This window comes from Phoxinus phoxinus, assembly GCF_949152265.1.
Source record: "Phoxinus phoxinus genome assembly, chromosome: 13".
Lineage (NCBI taxonomy): Eukaryota > Metazoa > Chordata > Actinopteri > Cypriniformes > Leuciscidae > Phoxinus > Phoxinus phoxinus.
This window is the reverse complement of record NC_136888.1, coordinates 35,419,217-35,441,716: the sequence shown is the minus strand read 5'-3', so window position 1 is coordinate 35,441,716 and position 22,500 is coordinate 35,419,217. Positions and strand designations below refer to the sequence as shown.

Here is a 22,500-nt window from a genome sequence, read left to right as displayed (position 1 = left end):
AGATGAGCGAACTACTGTACACTCCCCCTGTACACTCCCCCCGTACACTCCCCCCGTACACTCCCCCTGTACACTCCCCCTGTCCTCAATCATGCTATCCTATAACACTCATCCTGATCCCGAAAGGACATGGAAACGTTTTTATTTCCAGGAAAAAATGTCTTCATGTCTTAAAATATCTTGAATGTAACTCGACACCCTTGCCTCATTTAGTATACGCGGTTCTATGAATATGCTAATTAGCCCCGCCTCCACTCACTCCTCAACACTCCTGTTTTTCCCAGAAGTCTCCTGTATTTCACACGCATCTCCCGCCCCCCCTCCCGTTTTGTCATTTCTCTCCGGGAAACTCCCGTAGATTACTCTATAATGCAGTCTACACTGTTATTCTAAGAAAAGCATCTATCGCACGATCAACACATCATACACATTTCAACCTATTTGTGAGCTCAACCTGGCAACACACAACCCAGTTGCGCTGGTGATGCTAGCGAAGGGAAGTTGAATGATCATCACTGTAGAACCGGGAGGAGAATCTGACTCTGTGATTCATATTTAACGCAATTAACGTTTATTTACTGTCATCCGTCGGCTAGCGTTGCATTATATGATCACGCTCTTATTCATACAAATGCTTTCAAAGGATCAAAAGATTAATCGTGATTATTCACGATCGCATCCAAAATACAAGTTTGTGTTTGTATAATATATGTGTGTGTACTGTGTATAATTAATTATTATGTATAAATACACACACATTCATGTAAATATTTAAGAAAAAAATTAATTTATATACTGTATATACATTTATATAATTTATATTATATATAAATATTTTATATATAAATATAACCAATTTTTCTTAAATATATACATGATTGTGTGTGTTTTTATATATATAAATAATTATACACAGTACACACATATATTATGTAAACACAAACTTTTATTTTGGATGCGATCGTGAATAATCACGATTAATCTTTTGACAGCCCTAGTTTAAACCAATCAAGCCAAGACAGAGAACACACACCCTCTGTGACACACACACGACACACAGAGAGACGCGCGCCAGAATACAGTTCCCCGAACAATAACACACACATTTATTCTCTTGACTAAAGAACCCTTGTGGCTTCAATAAGGATGAATCTATATTTAATGTATAATTTATGCAGTGCAAACTGTTTGATAACTTCATAAATGTTTGGACATGTCCTGCTGTACCCGTTGACACGCACAGGTAAATATGACATTTATTATAATGGGTTTATGTGAGGATTGTTTTTAAATTCATTTACATTTTTTGAAGCCTAATAAATGTTTATTTGTTATTTGATTGAGACATCAGTTTCTGAACTAGAATCAGTGATACTGGCCTTCATTCATCAGAAGATGTTATTCATGTTTATACTACAGGGCCGTTGAATGCTTGAATCTGATTGGTTGACGAACGTTCTGAGGTGTGCAATTATTTTCAGGGAACCGCACGGCTAAAGTAGTTCCGGCAGGTCTTGACCTCATTACAGTTCCATATCACTGCGCGTAGTTCACTGTAATAACGGACAATAGGATACAATTCATAACAAGAGACACTGCAGCCCCATGCGCTCGATCTGCAGTTTTCAATGTCTAACTTCACAATCAATGGAAACATGCAGTTTAATTTTAATAAATAAAGTAGGCTATACAGTCCTATACATAATCAATAAAAATAAACTGAATATTTAAATAAATTGATAGTCCTGTTGCACGGGTTTTCGTAATTATTGAAGATAATATAACAAATAAATAAAATTGATAGGCCTATACTTGTTAAAAGGGCTTTGTGTTTCCATAACTCCCATTACTCCCATAACTCCCATAACTCCCATTACTCCCATAACTCCCATAACTCCCATTACTCCCATAACTCCCATAAATCCCATTACTCCCATTACTCCCATAACTCCCATAACTCCCATTACTCCCATTACTCCCATAACTCCCATAACTCCCATTACTCCCATAACTCCCATAACTCCCATTACTCCTATAACTCCCATTACTCCCATAACTCCCATAACTCCCATAACTCCCATTACTCCCATAACTCCTATAACTCCCATAACTCCCATAACTCCCATTACTCCCATTACTCCCATAACTCCCATAAATCCCATTACTCCCATAACTCCCATAACTCCCATAACTCCCATAACTCCCATTACTCCCATAACTCCCATAACTCCCATAACTCCCATAAATTCCATAACTCCCATAACTCCCATAAATTCCATTACTCCCATAACTCCCATAAATCCCATAACTCCCATAACTCCCATAACTCCCATAAATCCCATTACTCCCATAACTCCCATAAATCCCATAACTCCCATAACTCCCATAAATTCCATTACTCCCATAACTCCCATTACTCCCATAACTCCCATAAATCCCATTACTCCCATAACTCCAATTACTCCCATAACTCCCATAAATCCCATTACTCCCATAACTCCCATAACTCCCATTACTCCCATAAATCCCATTACTCCCATAACTCCCATTACTCCCATAACTCCCATAAATTCCATTACTCCCATAACTCCAATTACTCCCATAACTCCCATTACTCCCATAACTCCCATAACTCCCATAACTCCCATAACTCCACTGAAGACTGGAGTTATCATGGCGGCGCGCATAGTCGCAGCGGCTCAGTGCTCCTTAAAACAATGCTTTATGTGGCTGCTGTTTGTATTATTTTTTGTTGTTAAGACTTCTCGGGCTACACCATATATATTCTACAACAGAGAGGAATTATTGTATATCGGGAGAATATGCAAAGTTCCTGTAACGAGTGCCTTCCAACACTCGCATAATATCTTACCAGGAATAGCCAGAGCACCGACGTCTCCATGGATTGTTTCACCGAATGTCAAGCGCCGGAGGCGGCGGAGGGAACGAAAACAAAAGCGGGGCTGTAGGTCGGGCGTTTTGGCTAGGCTAAAGAGGGCTCCTAACAGACCACCACTTCCTAGCCTGTATGTCGCGAATGCACGATCCTTGGGGACTAAGATGGATGAACTACATCTAGACATATCAAGCCGGACAACCACACGGGACAGCTCTGTGATAATTATCACTGAAAGTTGGCTACACCCGGGGATCCCGGACGCAGCAGTTGAGCTAGCGGGTCGCTCATTACATCGGAGTGACAGAACAGAGAACTCGGGTAAGAGCCGTGGAGGTGGACTGTGCATATATGTGAACAAGGACTGGTGTACAAATTCCACTGTTATCTATAAGCATTGCTCACCTGATTTAGAGCTGCTAGTTGTTAAGTGTAGACCTTTTTATTTGCCACGTGAATTTACTGTTGCTGTGGTAACAGCGGTCTACATTCCACCAGACGCAGATCGTAATTTAGCATTGGGTCATGCACTAACAGCTATAGATAAACAGCAGAATAATTATCCAGAAGGCATTTTTATTGTGGCTGGTGATTTTAACCATGTTAATCTTAAAACAGTGCTACCCAGTTTTGATCAGCATGTTAAATGTGCAACACGAGGGAATAACATACTGGACTGTGTATACTCTAATATTAAAAAGGGATACAGAGCCTTCCCCCTCGCACACCTGGGCCAGTCCGATCACTTGTCACTATCCCTGATTCCAGCATATAGCCCTGTCATTAAAAAGCAGAAGAGTACTGTGAGAGCTGTTAAGAGGTGGCCTGAAGACGCATCTCTACAGCTACAAGACTGCTTCGAGCGAACAAACTGGACTTTGTTTTTTAATCAGGATGTTAATGAATATGCTTTTACTGTTCTCTGTTACATCAGGACTTGTGTTGAAAACATTACCATCAACACACGCATCAAGATCCCTCCTAACAGGAAACCTTGGATGACGGCAGAGGTCCATGTCCTTTTGAGGGAGCGCAATACAGCATTTAAATCTGGGGACAGAGCACTATATAATACATCAAGGTACAACTTGAAAAAGGGCATCAAGCAGGCAAAAACAGCATACAAGGAAAAGATAGAGGGTCACTTCACCAATAAAGATCCAACACGTGTGTGGCAAGGGATACAACAAATAACCAATTACAGGGCCAGCCGTGAACCACCTACAAACATCAATGCCTCCTTGGTAGAGGAGCTCAATCACTTCTATACCCGTTTTGAAACATCTGTGCCAGATAATGGAGTTGCTCCCTCCCCCCCCACTGATACAGATTCTATACTTACAGTAACAGCAGAGGAAGTGAGACGCAGCTTCAGGTCTGTAAACACTAGAAAGGCAGAGGGACCGGACGCAATCCCAGGAAGAGTGCTCAGAGAATGCGCCTACCAGCTCGCAGATGTCTTTGCAGACATATTTAATATGTCTTTGGCCACATCAACCGTACCGACCTGCTTTAAAACGGCAACTATCATTCCAGTGCCCAAGCAAAGCCACATCAGCACCCTGAATGATTACAGACCTGTAGCTCTCACCCCCATTGCTGCCAAGTGCTTTGAGAGGCTGGTGATGAAGCATGTTAAATCTGTCCTTCCCATCCACCTAGACCAACATCAGTATGCCTATAGGGAAAATAGGTCCACAGAAGATGCAATCGTTACAGCCCTCCATAAAGCGCTGACACACCTTGATAAGGGGAAGACATACGTGAGATTGCTTTTCATCGATTATAGCTCAGCGTTTAATACTATTATTCCCAACCAGCTGGTCATTAAACTTCTTGACTTGGGCCTTAGCAGCAGTCTGTGTATGTGGATAAAGGATTTCTTGACAGATCGCCCACAGACAGTGAGACTGGGCCCATATCAATCATCAAGCCTGTCCGTCAGCACTGGAGCACCGCAAGGCTGCGTGTTGAGCCCGTTGCTTTATTCCATCTACACGTATGACTGCATCTCCACCCACCCATCAAATACAATGATAAAATTTGCGGATGATACAACTGTGGTGGGAGAAATCTCAAACGACAACGAGAATGCATACAGAGATGAAGTTGACAGACTGACAGGATGGTGCAAAAACAACAATTTGACCATGAATGTTAAGAAAACAAAGGAAATAATAGTGGACTTCAGAAGGTGTAAGAAGGACCCTCAACCACTCATAATTAATGGTGAGGAAGTGGAAAAGGTATCGTGTTTTAAATTCTTGGGGATCATGATCTCAGAGGACCTCAAATGGGAGATAAATACTACCGCTATGGTTAAAAAGGCGCAACAGCGACTTTACTTTTTAAGAACACTTAAAAGGAACCATTTGTCTGCTGAGCTTCTTAAGATCTTTTACCAATGTGCCATCGAGAGTGTCATAACATACGGGATGACTGCATGGTATGCCAATAGCACAGGGAAGGACAGGAAATCTCTTGATCGAGTTATAAGATCTGCTGAAAAAATCATTGGACTTCCCCTGCACCGACTGGATGATATTTTTAAGATTCGCTGCCTCAGCCGAGCACGTAACATTGTACAGGATGAGACACACCCCTCAAACCATCTTTTCTCCCTGCTTCCATCTGGCAGACGGTACCGGGCTCTTAGAGCACGCACTTCCAGGCTGCAGAACAGTTTTATCTCAAAAGCCATCGTAGAACTGAACAATTATGCACCTCTATCTTCCAGTCAGCACAGTTGCACTTTATAGAAATTGTCTTTTTGCAATGGAACTTATGTGTAATGTTTAATACCCTGTTATTTTTAACTATATTTATTGTGTGAATGTGTATATGAATGTGAGCATTGTTTTTATAGGATGCACAAGCAAATTTCGTTGTGTGGTACTACTGCACAATGACAATAAAATCTACTACTACTATCTACTACTACTACTAAATTCCATAACTCCCATAACTCCCATAACTCCCATAAATTCCATAACTCCCATAACTCCCATAAATTCCATTACTCCCATAACTCCCATAACTCCCATAACTCCCATAACTCCCATAAATTCCATAACTCCCATAACTCCCATAAATTCCATTACTCCCATAACTCCCATAAATCCCATAACTCCCATAACTCCCATAACTCCCATAAATCCCATTACTCCCATAACTCCCATAAATCCCATAACTCCCATAAATTCCATTACTCCCATAACTCCCATTACTCCCATAACTCCCATAAATTCCATTACTCCCATAACTCCAATTACTCCCATAACTCCCATAAATCCCATTACTCCCATAACTCCCATAACTCCCATTACTCCCATAAATCCCATTACTCCCATAACTCCCATTACTCCCATAACTCCCATAAATTCCATTACTCCCATAACTCCAATTACTCCCATAACTCCTATAACTCCTATTACTCCCATAACTCCCATAACTCCCATAACTCCCATAACTCCCATAACTCCCATAAATTCCATTACTCCCATAACTCCAATTACTCCCATAACTCCCATAACTCCCATAACTCCCATAACTCCCATAAATTCCATTACTCCCATAACTCCAATTACTCCCATAACTCCCATAACTCCCATAACTCCTATTACTCCCATAACTCCCTAGCCTGGGAAAACCCAGACCACTTCCGGCAAATGTAGATTTGCTCTGCAAGTGGGTCTGGCAAAGAGCCCATTGAAACCCATTTCCAATCCGTCGAAATCGCGGCACCAATCAGAAACGTTGGGGCGGGCTTTACACGGTGACGACAGAGAAGAGACGGTGACGCAGATTTTGTACATTACAGAGATGGATGCCGCCGTGGAACATATCACTCGTTCGAATCTATACTGTCTATGGTTCGAATCAGCTATTTTTTTACAAAAACGGCAAAAGTCGTCAGAAGCCATTGCTACATCTTCCTGAAAAACACAAACAGAGAATTGCTGAGAGTCTCAGATGTTTCTCCGTCGCTCTGATTGGTTTTAGATCTATCCAATTGCGCCCAGACCCATTTGAGCGACGTCCGTTGGTGACCCCTGTGGAAATGAATTGTCTATGGAGCTTTGCCAGACCCTAACTCGGTTACAACTGAGAGTGGTCTGGGTTTTCCCAGGCTAATAACTCCCATATAAAGTAAAAAATAACTAAACCCCCAAATAAATGACGGCTTCTGTGTCTGAGAAACAGATCTATTGTCCTGTATCACAGTCTACTATGATTATAAGTGTTCATTTATGAGAGAGTCCAACAGATGTTGATCAGATTATGAAGGTCTGTGATGGAAGTGTGTGTGTCTGACCAGGACAGCAGCGAAGCGTCTTTGATGACCGTCTCTTCTGTGGGGTTGAAGTCCAGAGCGCTCTTATCCAGACCCAGAAGCTCAGCGATGCGCTCCGCCCCGTACAGATCGCCATACTTATTAATAACCTGAGGACACACACACACACGCATCCTCATTAACATCCTCACCATCATCACCCTCGTCTTCATTATCATCAACCTCATCATCATCACACATGCTCACACCACACACACACACACACACACACACACACACACACACACACACACACGCATTTATTGATGATCTTACCTTCCGTTTGACAAATTTGTCCCAGTAGTTGTTGGGGAAAGACCTGCGTAAACAGAAACCAGTGTTTAATTCTTCACAGAGACTGTGATGCCGTGGAACCGACCCATAATGCAGTGCGGCGTGACTCACGGGGTGTTGATGACCAGTCGGTCCCACTGGCCCTTGATGTCGTCATCAGACGGTTGTTCGGTGATGTAAAGCCCGTCGAACTCCAGCTTGCGCGCGATCTCCTTTTCACGCTTGAACACCACGAGCGGCACCTGAGCGACACACACACGGTCAGTCCCTCACAACACACACCTGTGAGCTCCTGCGCCGGGGCTTGTGGGTAATGTCGTACCTTGAGGTAGTAGTATCCCAGCACACAGAGGAACGAGATGAGTGTGTGCATGACGGCGAGGAAGCGGAGAGTCGGAGCCATGTATCCGCTGCTCTCCTGGAGAACGAAATACTCCACCACTCCTTCATCCTCGTCTTCCTCACGCCGCGTCCACGGGTCCGAGTCGTCCGAGTCCTCACCCGTCACCTTCTCAAACACACACACACACGCGTACAGACACACACACGCGCGCACACACACACACACGCGCGCACACAGACACACACGCGCACACACGCGCGCGCACACAGACACACACACACAGGCATACACACAGACACGCACACGCACACACAGACACACACACGCACACAAACACACGCGCGCACACACACACACACACACACACACACACACGCGCGCACGCACACACACACACGCACACACACACACACAAACACACAAACACACACACAAACACACACGCACACACACACTCTTATGATTTCTTTATAATTTTTTGATACATGGAGGAAAAATTAAATAATAATTACAAAAAAGTAAAAACAAAAGACAAAAGGTAGGTAATGATGAGATAAAATAAGTAAATAAATAAAAGAGCAATTTTTATAATTATTATTTATTTATATTTTTTATACATAGAGTGGGAAGCAAAAAAATATGAATAAATCTAAATTAAGATAAAATGAAGCTATTTTGAAAAACAATCAAACAAATATATAAATAAAAGTGAGCTCAAGTTTTTTTATTTAAGATGTATTTATAATTTTTATCACATGGTGGGAAAAAAAAAAATAAATAAAAAAAAAAATATATAGACAAAATTAAGCTAATGTTGTAAAACAATCAAATATATATATAAAAGTGTACTCATGTTTTTGTTCCGTTTTTTTGATGCACACAGAATGGCGAAAGAAAATAACTAAATAATACAAATAAGCAATTTAGGCAAAAGGAAGGTAATGATGAAATCTAAATAAACTGTCAAATAAATGAATGAATAACACAGAGTTCTCGGACGCCGCTCACCTTGTAGAACAGCAGGATGAAGTTTATGGCAAACGCCACGAACAGAGCCAGAAACCGCAGGTTGTAGAAGTTCCTGGCCAGATAATTCTGCAAACACAGAGTGATGTTTAGAGTTTGAGACACGGTGAAACTCTTACACACACACACACACACACACACACACACACACACGTGTAAACACACGTCATTCACACGTTACAGAAGCGAACGAGCAATGTGCAATAATCCACTGCCATTATAAAGCTGGGACGAGAGTTCTGATATAACTCTGATTGTGTTCGTCTGAGAGCAAGTCATACACACCTGTAGGATGAGCTGAGGGAGAGTAAATCATGGGCTAATGTTAGTTTTAAAGAGAACGACTGCTTTACTCTGCGGTTCCTCACCAGGGTTTTGGTCTGATAGACGTCGAGACCCGCCAGAGTCGCTGCCATGAACGCTTCGGCCGACTCCTTCCTCGGGCCTCGTCTCTTCTTCAGCGGCTTCTTCTCCTCCTCACACGCGCTCTCCTTCTTCCCCTTGTCCTGGTCCTTCTTCTCTCCATCCTCCACACTGGCCACGTGAACACACACACACACACACACACACACACACACACACACACACACACACACACACACACACACACACACACACACACACACACACACACACACACACACACACACACACACACACACAGTAATGAGAGAGCAGATTTAGCCTGAACGCTTCACAGCGCCTGAACAGACATACTCACACACACACACGCAAACGTTCATACTTACACGCTCACACACACACACGCGCACACACACACACGCTAATGAGAGAGCAGATACTCACACACACACGCAAACGTTCATACTTACACGATCACACACACACGCTCACACACACACACACACACGCGCACACACACACACGCTAATGAGAGAGCAGATACTCACACACACACGCAAACGTTCATACTTACACGATCACACACACACGCTCACACACACACACACGCACACACACACACACGCACGCACGCTAATGAGAGAGCAGATACTCACACACACACGCAAACCGTTCATACTTACACGATCACACACACACACACACCGATTCATACACACACACACACACACACACACACACACGCAAACACTCTCTCACACACACACACACACACAAACGCACACTCACTCACACATACACACACACACACACACACGCACACACACACACACACACCGATTCATACACACGCTCACACACACACACACACACACACAAACACTCTCACACACAAACGCACACTCACTCACACACACACACGCAAATGCTCTCACACACACACAAACGCACACTCACTCGAACACACGCACATGCTCACACACGCACACTCCACATGCACTCGCACACACACACACACACCGACTCATACACACGCACACGCTCACACCCACCGACTCATACACACTCAGGCACACGCTCACACTAACACGCACACTCCACACACACACACACACACACGCAAATACTCTCTCACACACACACACACATGCACACGCACACGCACACACACACACACAAATGCACACTCACACACACACACACACACACGCACATGCTCACACTCACACACTCCACACACACACGCAAATGCTCTCACACACACACAAACACACACTCACTCGAACACACGCACAAGCTCACACTCACACTCACACACTCCACATGCACTCGCACACACACAGACACACACCGACTCATACACAATCACGCACACTCCACACCCACACACACACCAACTCATACACACACACACACACACACACAGAGTTTCTCCTCAAACACTCACTCGGTCTTCTCCCACTCTGATCTGCTGTCAGATTCCGCTGTCTGTTTACTAGCCGCTTCCTGCAGAAAACACACACACTAGTCACAATGATAATCATCACAATTATAACAAATAAAGGCTTGAAATATCTCACTCTGCATGTAATGAGTCTATATAATATATTAGTTTCACCCTTTAAGTTGAATTACTGAAATAAATGAACTTTTGCACCATATTCTCATTTCCCCAGTGCCACCTGTGTTTGATCAAAAATACAGTAAAAACAGTAATATTGTAAAATATTATTACTATATAATGCAGACAAAAGGAGTATAATGATACAAATAAATAAATGTCAGCTCATGTATTTAATCTGATTTATTATTAAGTAAAAGATGATTCGTTTTTTATATTTTTCGATACACACGGTGGGAAAAGGAATGGTGAATGGTAGGTAATGGTGAAAAAATAAAAAAAGTTAATTTATGATTTACTTATAATTTGTTGATACAAACAGGGTGGGAAAATAAAAAAAAGATAAAAACTAAATAATAATAAAAAATTTAAAAATGTATACAAAAGGGAGGTAATGCTAAATAACTATCCAAACAAGCATATAAATGTGAGTTCATATTATAATCTGAAGCAGCAAAACTGTTTTCAACACTGATAATAATCATAAATGTGTCTTGATCATCAGATCATCATATTACACTGATTTCTGGAGGATCATGTGACACTGAAGACTGGAGTAATGATGATAAATTCAGCTTTGATCACAGGAATAAATTACACTTACTGTATATTCACATAGAGAACTGATGATCTACATTATAATAATTTTGACTGTATTTTTGATCAAATAAGGAGAGCATGTCCGACCTGAGCTTTCTTCTGGTGTACGGCGCTGGCTAGAGACGGAGTGTCGACTCCCACGACCTCGGACACGTCTCCCAGTCCCGGCTCCATCCCATGCTTTCCTCCTTCCCTCCTGGGATGAATATTCATCAGCTCCGTCATGAGGTCCATCTCATCCTGATCTCCCGCTCGCCCGAGCTCGGCCACCGAACACACGTCCCCGTACTCGAGCTTCTCCATCTCCAGGACGTCTCCGTGAATCCCGAACTGCGTGGGATCCGGCATGTTTCCCAGAATATCCGTCACTTTCATGTTCTTGGCTCCCTCCACCAGGCCTCCTCCGAACAACGTGGACCAGAGAATGTGGAAGAAACCCCAGACCAGGTTGTAGAGAAAGCGGAAAATCCCGGTGAAGATCATCCAGAAGAAGAAGAAGAATCCTCGGATCATCTCCCGAACGCTCATCTTCCTCATTTTCCGATATTGTCTCTTCATGCTCCTGAAGGTCAGCAGCTTCTGGAGGTTGTAGAGGCTCTTCCTCATGGATACGCAGGCCAGAGCAAACGCTGAGGAAGACTCCAGCGCTCCATCTTCATCATCCTCATCCATCTCCACACTCTGAGCATCGTCTTCATCTTCCTCCTCTTGTCTCTCGGTGGCGTCCGGCTCGGAGATCAGAGACGCCAACTGCATCTCGAAGATGGTGTCCTCGCAGAAGTTGACGAACAGCTCCATCTTTTCAGATTCTCCGCCCTCGTTGACGACGTCGAAAATGAACTGGCGCTTGGACTCTTTGACCTGCGGTTTGAAAGATACCTAACATTCAGTAATAATATCGATTTGACAGCATGGATGAGAACAACGTTTTAACTGATCTGAATAATGACTACGGTCTTCTGTAGAGCTGCTTTACAGCAGAAGTTACATTTCATAATTGATGAGATTTGCATAACTGACCTTTCAAGAACTGAATTGAACATTAAAAATCATCCGTAATTGGATGACATACGTAATTGCAATAATTTGATAATTGATGAATTTTGCAGCATTGACACTGTTAATAAACTAAATTAACTTTGAAATCGTTTCATAATTGATGAATTTTGCAACATTGACACTGTTAATAAACTAAATTAACTTTGAAATAGTTTCATAATTGATGAATTTTGCAACATTGACACTGTTATTGAACTAAATTAACTTTGAAATTGTTTCATAATTGATGAATTTTGCAACATTGACACTGTTAATAAACTAAATTAACTTTGAAATTGTTTCATAATTGATGAATTTTGCAACATTGACACTGTTAATAAACTAAATTAACTTTGAAATCGTTTCATAATTGATGAATTTTGCAACATTGACACTGTTAATAAACTAAATTAACTTTGAAATCGTTTCATAATTGATGAATTTTGCAACATTGACACTGTTAATAAACTAAATTAACTTTGAAATCGTTTCATAATTGATGAATTTTGCAACATTGACACTGTTAATAAACTAAATTAACTTTGAAATAGTTTCATAATTGATGAATTTTGCAACATTGACACTGTTAATAAACTAAATTAACTTTGAAATAGTTTCATAATTGATGAATTTTGCAACATTGACACTGTTATTGAACTGAATTGAATAAACACTGAAAATTAGCTTCATAATTGATGTTTTGATGATTTGCAACATTGATACTCTTATTGATCTGAATTAACATTGAAAATATGTTTCATAATTGAGGAATTTGCAACATTAACACTGTTATTGAACTGATCCAACATTTTGCAACATTGACACTGTAAGAAAACTGAATTAACTTTGAAAATGTTTCATAATTGATGAATTTTGCAACATTGACACTGTTATTGAACTGAATTGGATCAACATTGAAAATTGGTTTCATAATTGATGAATTTGAAACATTGACACTAATTGAACTAAATTGAATCAACATTAAATATTTGCTTCATAATTGATGAATTTGCAACATTGACACTGTTATTGAACTGATCCAACATTGAAATTTGTTTCATAATTTATGATTTTTGCAACATTGACTGTCATTGAATGAATAAACTGAAAATACGCTTCATAATTGAGGAATTTACAACATTGACACTGTTATTGAACTGATCCGACAATTTGTTTTGTAACTGAATTTTTTTTCATAATTGATTAATTTTTGCAACATTTACACTGTTAGTAAACTGAATTAACTTTGAAAATATGTTTCATAACAGATGAAATTAACTAAATTGAATCAACACTGAAAATTTGTTTAATAATTGATGAATTTTGCAACATTGACACTGTTATTGAACTGAATTAAATACACATTGAAAATTAGCTTCATAATTGATGAAATGTGTATCTGTATTGTATAAAGCGCCATAAAGCAGACTTGACCTGCGGTTTCTCCCACTGCGTCCGGCTGGACTCGCTGATCTCGAAGTAAACCCTCTCGATTCTCTTGGCGCCGCCCATGATCTCGATGCGCCCTAGGAAGGGCTCGAAGTAGTTCAGGACGCTCTCGGCCAAGTTCAGGAAGGCGGAGAGACGGGGATCGTGAGGCATGTGCTCCGACAGATTGGTGAGGAGAACCGCCACGTTGAAGCCGATGTCCTTGGCGGGTTCGTGGAAGCGTTTGACGAACTCTTCGTAGTTGAACATGTCGTTCTCGTCGGCCTCGGCGCAGGACAGCAGGAACTCGATCTCGGACTGGGAATACTGCTTCTGGTTCTCCATGGACTTCTGAAACTCCTTCTTGGAGATGAATCCTTTACGGTCGGGGTCTTGCTCCTTGAAGTTCTCGGAGGTGGTCAGATCTTTCAGCTTGAGGAACATGTCGAAGAACTTGAGAATCATCTCCACGTTACTGGAGGACTCCACTAGAGTGTCCACCATCTGCTTGCCGATCGTCCCGTTCACAACGTTTCCTAAGGGAGGGAACGACGGGATTATTCATTATTATTATTACACTAAATGCAGAAGTGTGTGTGAACAGAACAGGATTAAACACTTAACACTGAAGTGTGTGTGATCAGAGCAGGATTAAACACTAAACTCTGAACTGTGTGTGAACAGAACAGGATTAAACACTTAACACTGAAGTGTGTGTGAACAGAACAGGATTAAACACTAAACACTGAAGTGTGTGTGAACAGAACAGGATTAAACACTAAATGCTGAAGTGTGTGTGAACAGAACAGGATTAAACACTAAATGCTGAAGTGTGTGTAAACAGAACAGGATTAAACACTAAACGCTGAAGTGTGTGTGAACAGAACAGGATTAAACACTAAACACTGAAGTGTGTGTGAACAGAACAGGATTAAACACTAAACACTGAAGTGTGTGTGAACAGAACAGGATTAAACACTAAACGCTGAAGTGTGTGTGAACAGATCAGGATTAAACACTAAACGCTGAAGTGTGTGTGAACAGAACAGGAGTAAACACTAAACGCTGAAGTGTGTGTGAACAGAACAGGATTAAACACTAAACACTGAAGTGTGTGTGAACAGAACAGGATTAAACACTAAACACTGAAGTGTGTGTGAACAGAACAGGATTAAACACTAAACACTGAAGTGTGTGTGAACAGAACAGGATTAAACACTAAACGCAGAACTGTGTGTGAACAGAACAGGATTAAACACTAAACGCTGAAGTGTGTGTAAACAGAACAGGATTAAACACTAAACGCTAAAGTGTGTGTGAACAGAACAGAATTAAACACTAAACGCTGAAGTGTGTGTGAACAGAACAGGATTAAACACTAAACTGTGAACTGTGTGTGAACAGAACAGGATTAAACACTAAACGCAGAACTGTGTGTGAACAGAACAGGATTAAACACTAAACGCTGAACTGTGTGTAAACAGAACAGGATTAAACACTAAACGCTGAACTGTGTGTGAACAGAACAGGATTAAACACTAAACGCTGAACTGTGTGTAAACAGAACAGGATTAAACACTAAATGCTGAAGTGTGTGTGAACAGAACAGGATTAAACACTAAACACTGAAGTGTGTGTGAACAGAACAGGATTAAACACTAAACACTGAACTGTGTGTAAACAGAACAGGATTAAACACTAAACGCTGAAGTTGTGTGTGTGTGAACAGAACAGGATTAAACACTAAACGCTGAAGTTGTGTGTGTGTGAACAGAACAGGATTAAACACTAAACACTGAAGTGTGTGTGAACAGAACAGGATTAAACACTAAACACTGAAGTGTGTGTGAACAGAACAGGATTAAACACTAAACGCTGAAGTGTGTGTGAACAGAACAGGATTAAACACTAAACGCTGAAGTGTGTGTGAACAGATCAGGATTAAACACTAAACACTGAAGTGTGTGTGAACAGAACAGGATTAAACACTAAATGCTGAAGTGTGTGTGAACAGAACAGGATTAAACACTAAACGCTGAAGTGTGTGTGAACAGATCAGGATTAAACACTAAACACTGAAGTGTGTGTGAACAGAACAGGATTAAACACTAAACACTGAAGTGTGTGTGAACAGAACAGGATTAAACACTAAATGCTGAAGTGTGTGTGAACAGAACAGGATTAAACACTAAATGCTGAAGTGTGTGTAAACAGAACAGGATTAAACACTAAACGCTGAAGTGTGTGTGAACAGAACAGGATTAAACACTAAACACTGAAGTGTGTGTGAACAGAACAGGATTAAACACTAAACACTGAAGTGTGTGTGAACAGAACAGGATTAAACACTAAACGCTGAAGTGTGTGTGAACAGAACAGGATTAAACACTAAACGCTGAAGTGTGTGTGTGTGAACAGAACAGGATTAAACACTAAACACTGAAGTGTGTGTGAACAGAACAGGATTAAACACTAAACACTGAAGTGTGTGTGAACAGAACAGGATTAAACACTAAACACTGAAGTGTGTGTGAACAGAACAGGATTAAACACTAAACGCTGAAGTGTGTGTGAACAGAACAGGATTAAACACTAAACGCTGAAGTGTGTGTGTGTGAACAGAACAGGATTAAACACTAAACACTGAAGTGTGTGTGAACAGAACAGGATTAAACACTAAACACTGAAGTGTGTGTGAACAGATCAGGATTAAACACTAAACACTGAAGTGTGTGTGAACAGAACAGGATTAAACACTAAATGCTGAAGTGTGTGTGAACAGAACAGGATTAAACACTAAATGCTGAAGTGTGTGTGAACAGAACAGGATTAAACACTAAACGCTGAAGTGTGTGTGTGTGAACAGAACAGGATTAAACACTAAACACTGAAGTGTGTGTGAACAGAACAGGATTAAACACTAAACACTGAAGTGTGTGTGAACAGATCAGGATTAAACACTAAACACTGAAGTGTGTGTGAACAGAACAGGATTAAACACTAAATGCTGAAGTGTGTGTGAACAGAACAGGATTAAACACTAAACGCTGAAGTGTGTGTGAACAGAACAGGATTAAACACTAAATGCTGAAGTGTGTGTGAACAGAACAGGATTAAACACTAAACACTGAAGTGTGTGTGAACAGAACAGGATTAAACACTAAATGCTGAAGTGTGTGTGAACAGAACAGGATTAAACACTAAATGCTGAAGTGTGTGTAAACAGAACAGGATTAAACACTAAACGCTGAAGTGTGTGTGAACAGAACAGGATTAAACACTAAACACTGAAGTGTGTGTGAACAGAACAGGATTAAACACTAAACACTGAAGTGTGTGTGAACAGAACAGGATTAAACACTAAACGCTGAAGTGTGTGTGAACAGATCAGGATTAAACACTAAACGCTGAAGTGTGTGTGAACAGAACAGGAGTAAACACTAAACGCTGAAGTGTGTGTGAACAGAACAGGATTAAACACTAAACACTGAAGTGTGTGTGAACAGAACAGGATTAAACACTAAACACTGAAGTGTGTGTGAACAGAACAGGATTAAACACTAAACACTGAAGTGTGTGTGAACAGAACAGGATTAAACACTAAACGCTGAAGTGTGTGTGTGTGAACAGAACAGGATTAAACACTAAACACTGAAGTGTGTGTGAACAGAACAGGATTAAACACTAAACACTGAAGTGTGTGTGAACAGATCAGGATTAAACACTAAACACTGAAGTGTGTGTGAACAGAACAGGATTAAACACTAAATGCTGAAGTGTGTGTGAACAGAACAGGATTAAACACTAAACGCTGAAGTGTGTGTGAACAGATCAGGATTAAACACTAAACACTGAAGTGTGTGTGAACAGAACAGGATTAAACACTAAATGCTGAAGTGTGTGTGAACAGAACAGGATTAAACACTAAACACTGAAGTGTGTGTGAACAGAACAGGATTAAACACTAAACACTGAAGTGTGTGTGAACAGAACAGGATTAAACACTAAACGCTGAAGTGTGTGTGAACAGAACAGGAGTAAACACTAAACGCTGAAGTGTGTGTGAACAGAACAGGATTAAACACTAAACACTGAAGTGTGTGTGAACAGAACAGGATTAAACACTAAACACTGAAGTGTGTGTGAACAGAACAGGATTAAACACTAAACACTGAAGTGTGTGTGAACAGAACAGGATTAAACACTAAACGCAGAACTGTGTGTGAACAGAACAGGATTAAACACTAAACGCTGAAGTGTGTGTAAACAGAACAGGATTAAACACTAAACGCTGAAGTGTGTGTGAACAGAACAGGATTAAACACTAAACGCTGAAGTGTGTGTGAACAGAACAGGATTAAACACTAAACGCTGAAGTGTGTGTGAACAGAACAGGATTAAACAGTAAACTGTGAACTGTGTGTGAACAGAACAGGATTAAACACTAAACGCTGAAGTGTGTGTGAACAGAACAGGATTAAACGCTAAACGCTGAAGTGTGTGTGAACAGAACAGGATTAAACACTAAACACTGAAGTGTGTGTGAACAGAACAGGATTAAACACTAAACGCTGAAGTGTGTGTGAACAGAACAGGATTAAACACTAAACACTGAAGTGTGTGTGAACAGAACAGGATTAAACTGAAGTGTGTGTGAACAGAACAGGATTAAACACTAAACGCTGAAGTGTGTGTGAACAGAACAGGATTAAACACTAAACGCAGAACTGTGTGTGTGAACAGAACAGGATTAAACACTAAACGCTGAAGTGTGTGTGTGAAAGAACAGGATTAAACACTAAACGCTGAAGTGTGTGTGAACAGAACAGGATTAAACACTAAACGCAGAATTGTGTGTGTGAACAGAACAGGATTAAACACTAAACGCTGAAGTGTGTGTGAACAGAACAGGATTAAACACTAAACGCTGAAGTGTGTGTGAACAGAACAGGATTAAATGCTAAACGCTGACTTTATCTGCAGTGTGTGTGTTTGGTGTGTGAGCGATTGCGCAGAACCTTCCAGCAGCGACAGCATCATGACGATCATGTCCTTCTGCAGATCCAGCAACTCCTTCAGCAGCTCAATCTGACTCGAGTCCTGCGAGGGATCAAGAGCGAGACATTAGCGTGAGGACAGGAGACAGCACACTTTCATGTTCATCACATTCAGTCATTAATCTGCTGTATGATAAGAAAACAAGCTTTCATATGGACAACAACTGTGGGAAAATAAGACTCGGAGAGACATCTAGTGTTCACAGACACTACTACAGTTCAGGGTTTCAGGAAAGCCTACATTAGGATTATTTAACAACAGAAACTGAATAATCAAATGTAAAAAATAAACACTGCTTAGTTCTAATTATGGATTAAATATATACTGATTCTTATTAAAGCTACAAAAGTTATTCAGCCGAGAACAGTGAGTGATTTTCTCTTTGTGTTTTGTTCATGACCGCAGTTATTGCAAGCTGTTGCGATATGCATATCGAGATATTGTAGCTCTACTAGAAAACATTGGTAAAACTTTACAATTAGGTCTAAAAATGACAAAAACAAAAAAGTGACTAAGTATAAAAATTAAAACTAATCCAAACTATCCAAAACAACTCAGAATCTGGAAACATCTGAGATTGACACTTTACAACTAGCTCTCATTTGTTAATATATAAACACATAATATAAAAAATAAATACAATTTTAGAAAATACATAATATAAAAAAACAATAATTAAAATGAAATTATAAACGTATAAAATATAAATAAAACGAAACGAAACAAGTAAAAAAACAGTAAATAAACCAAATTATAAAAATACATGAAATAATAAACATACATAATATAAAAAACAAACATTTGTTAATATAAGTTAACATGAACTAGCAATGAGAAATATGTTTTTACAGCTTTTATTAATCTTTGTTAATGTTAGTTAACAAAAATGTTAATGTTCATGTTCGATACATTAAATAATATTAACAGATACAACTTCTGATCTTAGTAATGTATTAGTAAATATAGCACACATTAAAAAAATAATAATAAAAAAGACAGAAAACCGTATAAAAATGAGGCGTAGTCCCGCACCTGCGACAGCTTCATCTGCATGTTGGCGAAGACGTGCAGGAATCCCACGACGGCGTCCCACAGTCTGCTGTGAGCCAAGCTCTGCTGGTTCCCAATACACGGACCCTGAGACACACACGAACCCACCGTCACGCTCGAAACACACACAGAAGAGCAAACACTGCCGTCACGCATCCACACATCCCCACGTTACCTGGATGTACTCGGTGAGCGAGTTGAAGATCTGCTTGGCCACGGCCAGAGCTTTAGAGAAGTTACGCTGACCCGCCTCGTCCATGATGTCTTTACCAGAGTAATACCAGTAGAAATCACTGATGGACTCCTGCGAACACAGCACAACATGAGTGTGTGTGTGTGTGTGTGTGTGTGTGCCTCGTCCATGATGTCTTTACCAGAGTAATACCAGTAGAAATCACTGATGGACTCCTGCGAACACAGCACAACATGAGTGTGTGTGTGTGTGTGTGTGTGTGTGCCTCGTCCATGATGTCTTTACCAGAGTAATACCACTAGAAATCACTGATGGACTCCTGCGAACACAGCACAACATGAGTGTGTGTGTGTGTGTGTGTGTGTGTGTGTGTGTGTGTGTGTGTGTGTGCGTCTGTGCCTCGTCCATGATGTCTTTACCAGAGTAATACCAGTAGAAATCACTGATGGACTCCTGCGAACACAGCACAACATGAGTGTGTGTGTGTGTGTGTGTGTGTGTGTGTGTGTGTGTGTGTGCCTCGTCCATGATGTCTTTACCAGAGTAATACCAGTAGAAATCACTGATGGACTCCTGCGAACACAGCACAACATGAGTGTGTGTGTGTGTGTGTGTGTGTGTGTGAGTGAGTGAGTGAGTGAGTGAGTGAGTGAGTGTGTGTGTGTGTGTGTGTGAGTGAGTGAGTGAGTGTGTGTGTGTGTGTGTGCGCGTGTGTGTGTGTGCGTGTGTGTTTGTGTGTGCGCGTGTGTGTGTGTGTGCGCGCGTGTGTGTGTTTGTGTGTGTGTGTGCGTGTGTGCGCGTGTGTGTGTGTGTGTGTGTGTACCTGCAGGCGCAGTAGATAGTCCACAGTGCTGATGATGATGTTCACTGTGGTCGTGTTTCCCGTCTGAGTCCGGAGAAAGTTCTGGAAGTCTGAGAAACACACGAACAAACACCAGCGTCACTCAAGCAGAAGCTCACCAGTGTGTGTTTCATCATCAGTGTGTGTTCCAGTGTGATCGAGTGTGTGTTTCATCATCAGTGTGTGTTCCAGTGTGATCGAGTGTGTGTTCCAGTGTGATCGAGTGTGTGTTCCAGTGTGATCGAGTGTGTGTTCCAGTATGATCGAGTGTGTGTTTCATCATCAGTGTGTGTTCCAGTGTGATCGAGTGTGTGTTTCATCATCAGTGTGTGTTCCAGAGTGATCGAGTGTGTGTTCCAGTGTGATCGAGTGTGTGTTTCATCATCAGTGTGTGTTCCAGTGTGATCGAGTGTGTGTTCCAGTGTGATCGAGTGTGTGTTTCATCATCAGTGTGTGTTCCAGTGTGATCGAGTGTGTGTTTCATCATCAGTGTGTGTTCCAGTGTGATCGAGTGTGTGTTCCAGTGTGATCGAGTGTGTGTTTCATCATCAGTGTGTGTTTCATCATCAGTGTGTGTTCCAGTGTGATCGAGTGTGTGTTCCAGTGTGATCGAGTGTGTGTTTCATCATCAGTGTGTGTTCCAGTGTGATCGAGTGTGTGTTTCATCATCAGTGTGTGTTTCATCATCAGTGTGTGTTCCAGTGTGATCGAGTGTGTGTTCCAGCGTGATCGAGTGTGTGTTCCAGTGTGATCGAGTGTGTGTTCCAGTGTGATCGAGTGTGTGTTTCATCATCAGTGTGTGTTCCAGAGTGATCGAGTGTGTGTTCCAGTATGATCGAGTGTGTGTTCCAGTGTGATCGAGTGTGTGTTTCATCATCAGTGTGTGTTTCATCATCAGTGTGTGTTCCAGAGTGATCGAGTGTGTGTGTCTCACCGTTGTTGTGTCCTTCACACAGGAGCTGCAGGAACCGGAACAGATCTCTGGTGAACTCGTCGTTCTGGAGAACTTTAGAGCCTTCGAGTAAAACACACACACACACACACACACACACACACTTCAGAGATTTCTGCAGACGTCCTGCCGTCTCAACCACTACACACACATCATAATCACAATTACAGGCATACATGATATAAAAAATTTATAAAATGTTAAACATACATAATATAAATAAAACAGTAAATAAAATATAATAAGAAATAAAACAATAATAAAAACTAAATTATAAACGAATAAAATGAAAAAGTAAAAAATAAAATAAACCAAATTATAAAAATACATAATATAAAATAATTATAATATAAAAATAGAAATACATACATAATATAAACAACAAATAAAAACAGTCACAAATAAATAAAATGTTAAACATACATAATATAAATGAAATTATAATAATAAATAAAATGAAATTA

At 40.8% G+C, this 22,500-nt stretch overlaps 1 protein-coding gene across 1 annotated transcript in view; it reads right to left on the bottom strand.

The window, feature by feature from the left end:
• Positions 1–22,500, bottom strand: part of LOC307009684 (ryanodine receptor 3) — a gene marked incomplete at its 5' end in the record, with an annotated part of 184,937 nt that overhangs the window by 4,376 nt on the left and 158,061 nt on the right. Inside the window, 14 exon segments of the mRNA XM_079633623.1 lie at positions 7,212–7,339; positions 7,506–7,548; positions 7,635–7,765; positions 7,846–8,034; positions 8,875–8,961; positions 9,261–9,426; positions 10,703–10,761; positions 11,564–12,337; positions 13,949–14,478; positions 18,961–19,042; positions 20,033–20,137; positions 20,226–20,354; positions 21,067–21,155; positions 22,019–22,099. Coding sequence (XP_079489749.1) covers positions 7,212–7,339; positions 7,506–7,548; positions 7,635–7,765; positions 7,846–8,034; positions 8,875–8,961; positions 9,261–9,426; positions 10,703–10,761; positions 11,564–12,337; positions 13,949–14,478; positions 18,961–19,042; positions 20,033–20,137; positions 20,226–20,354; positions 21,067–21,155; positions 22,019–22,099 — 2,593 coding nt within the window.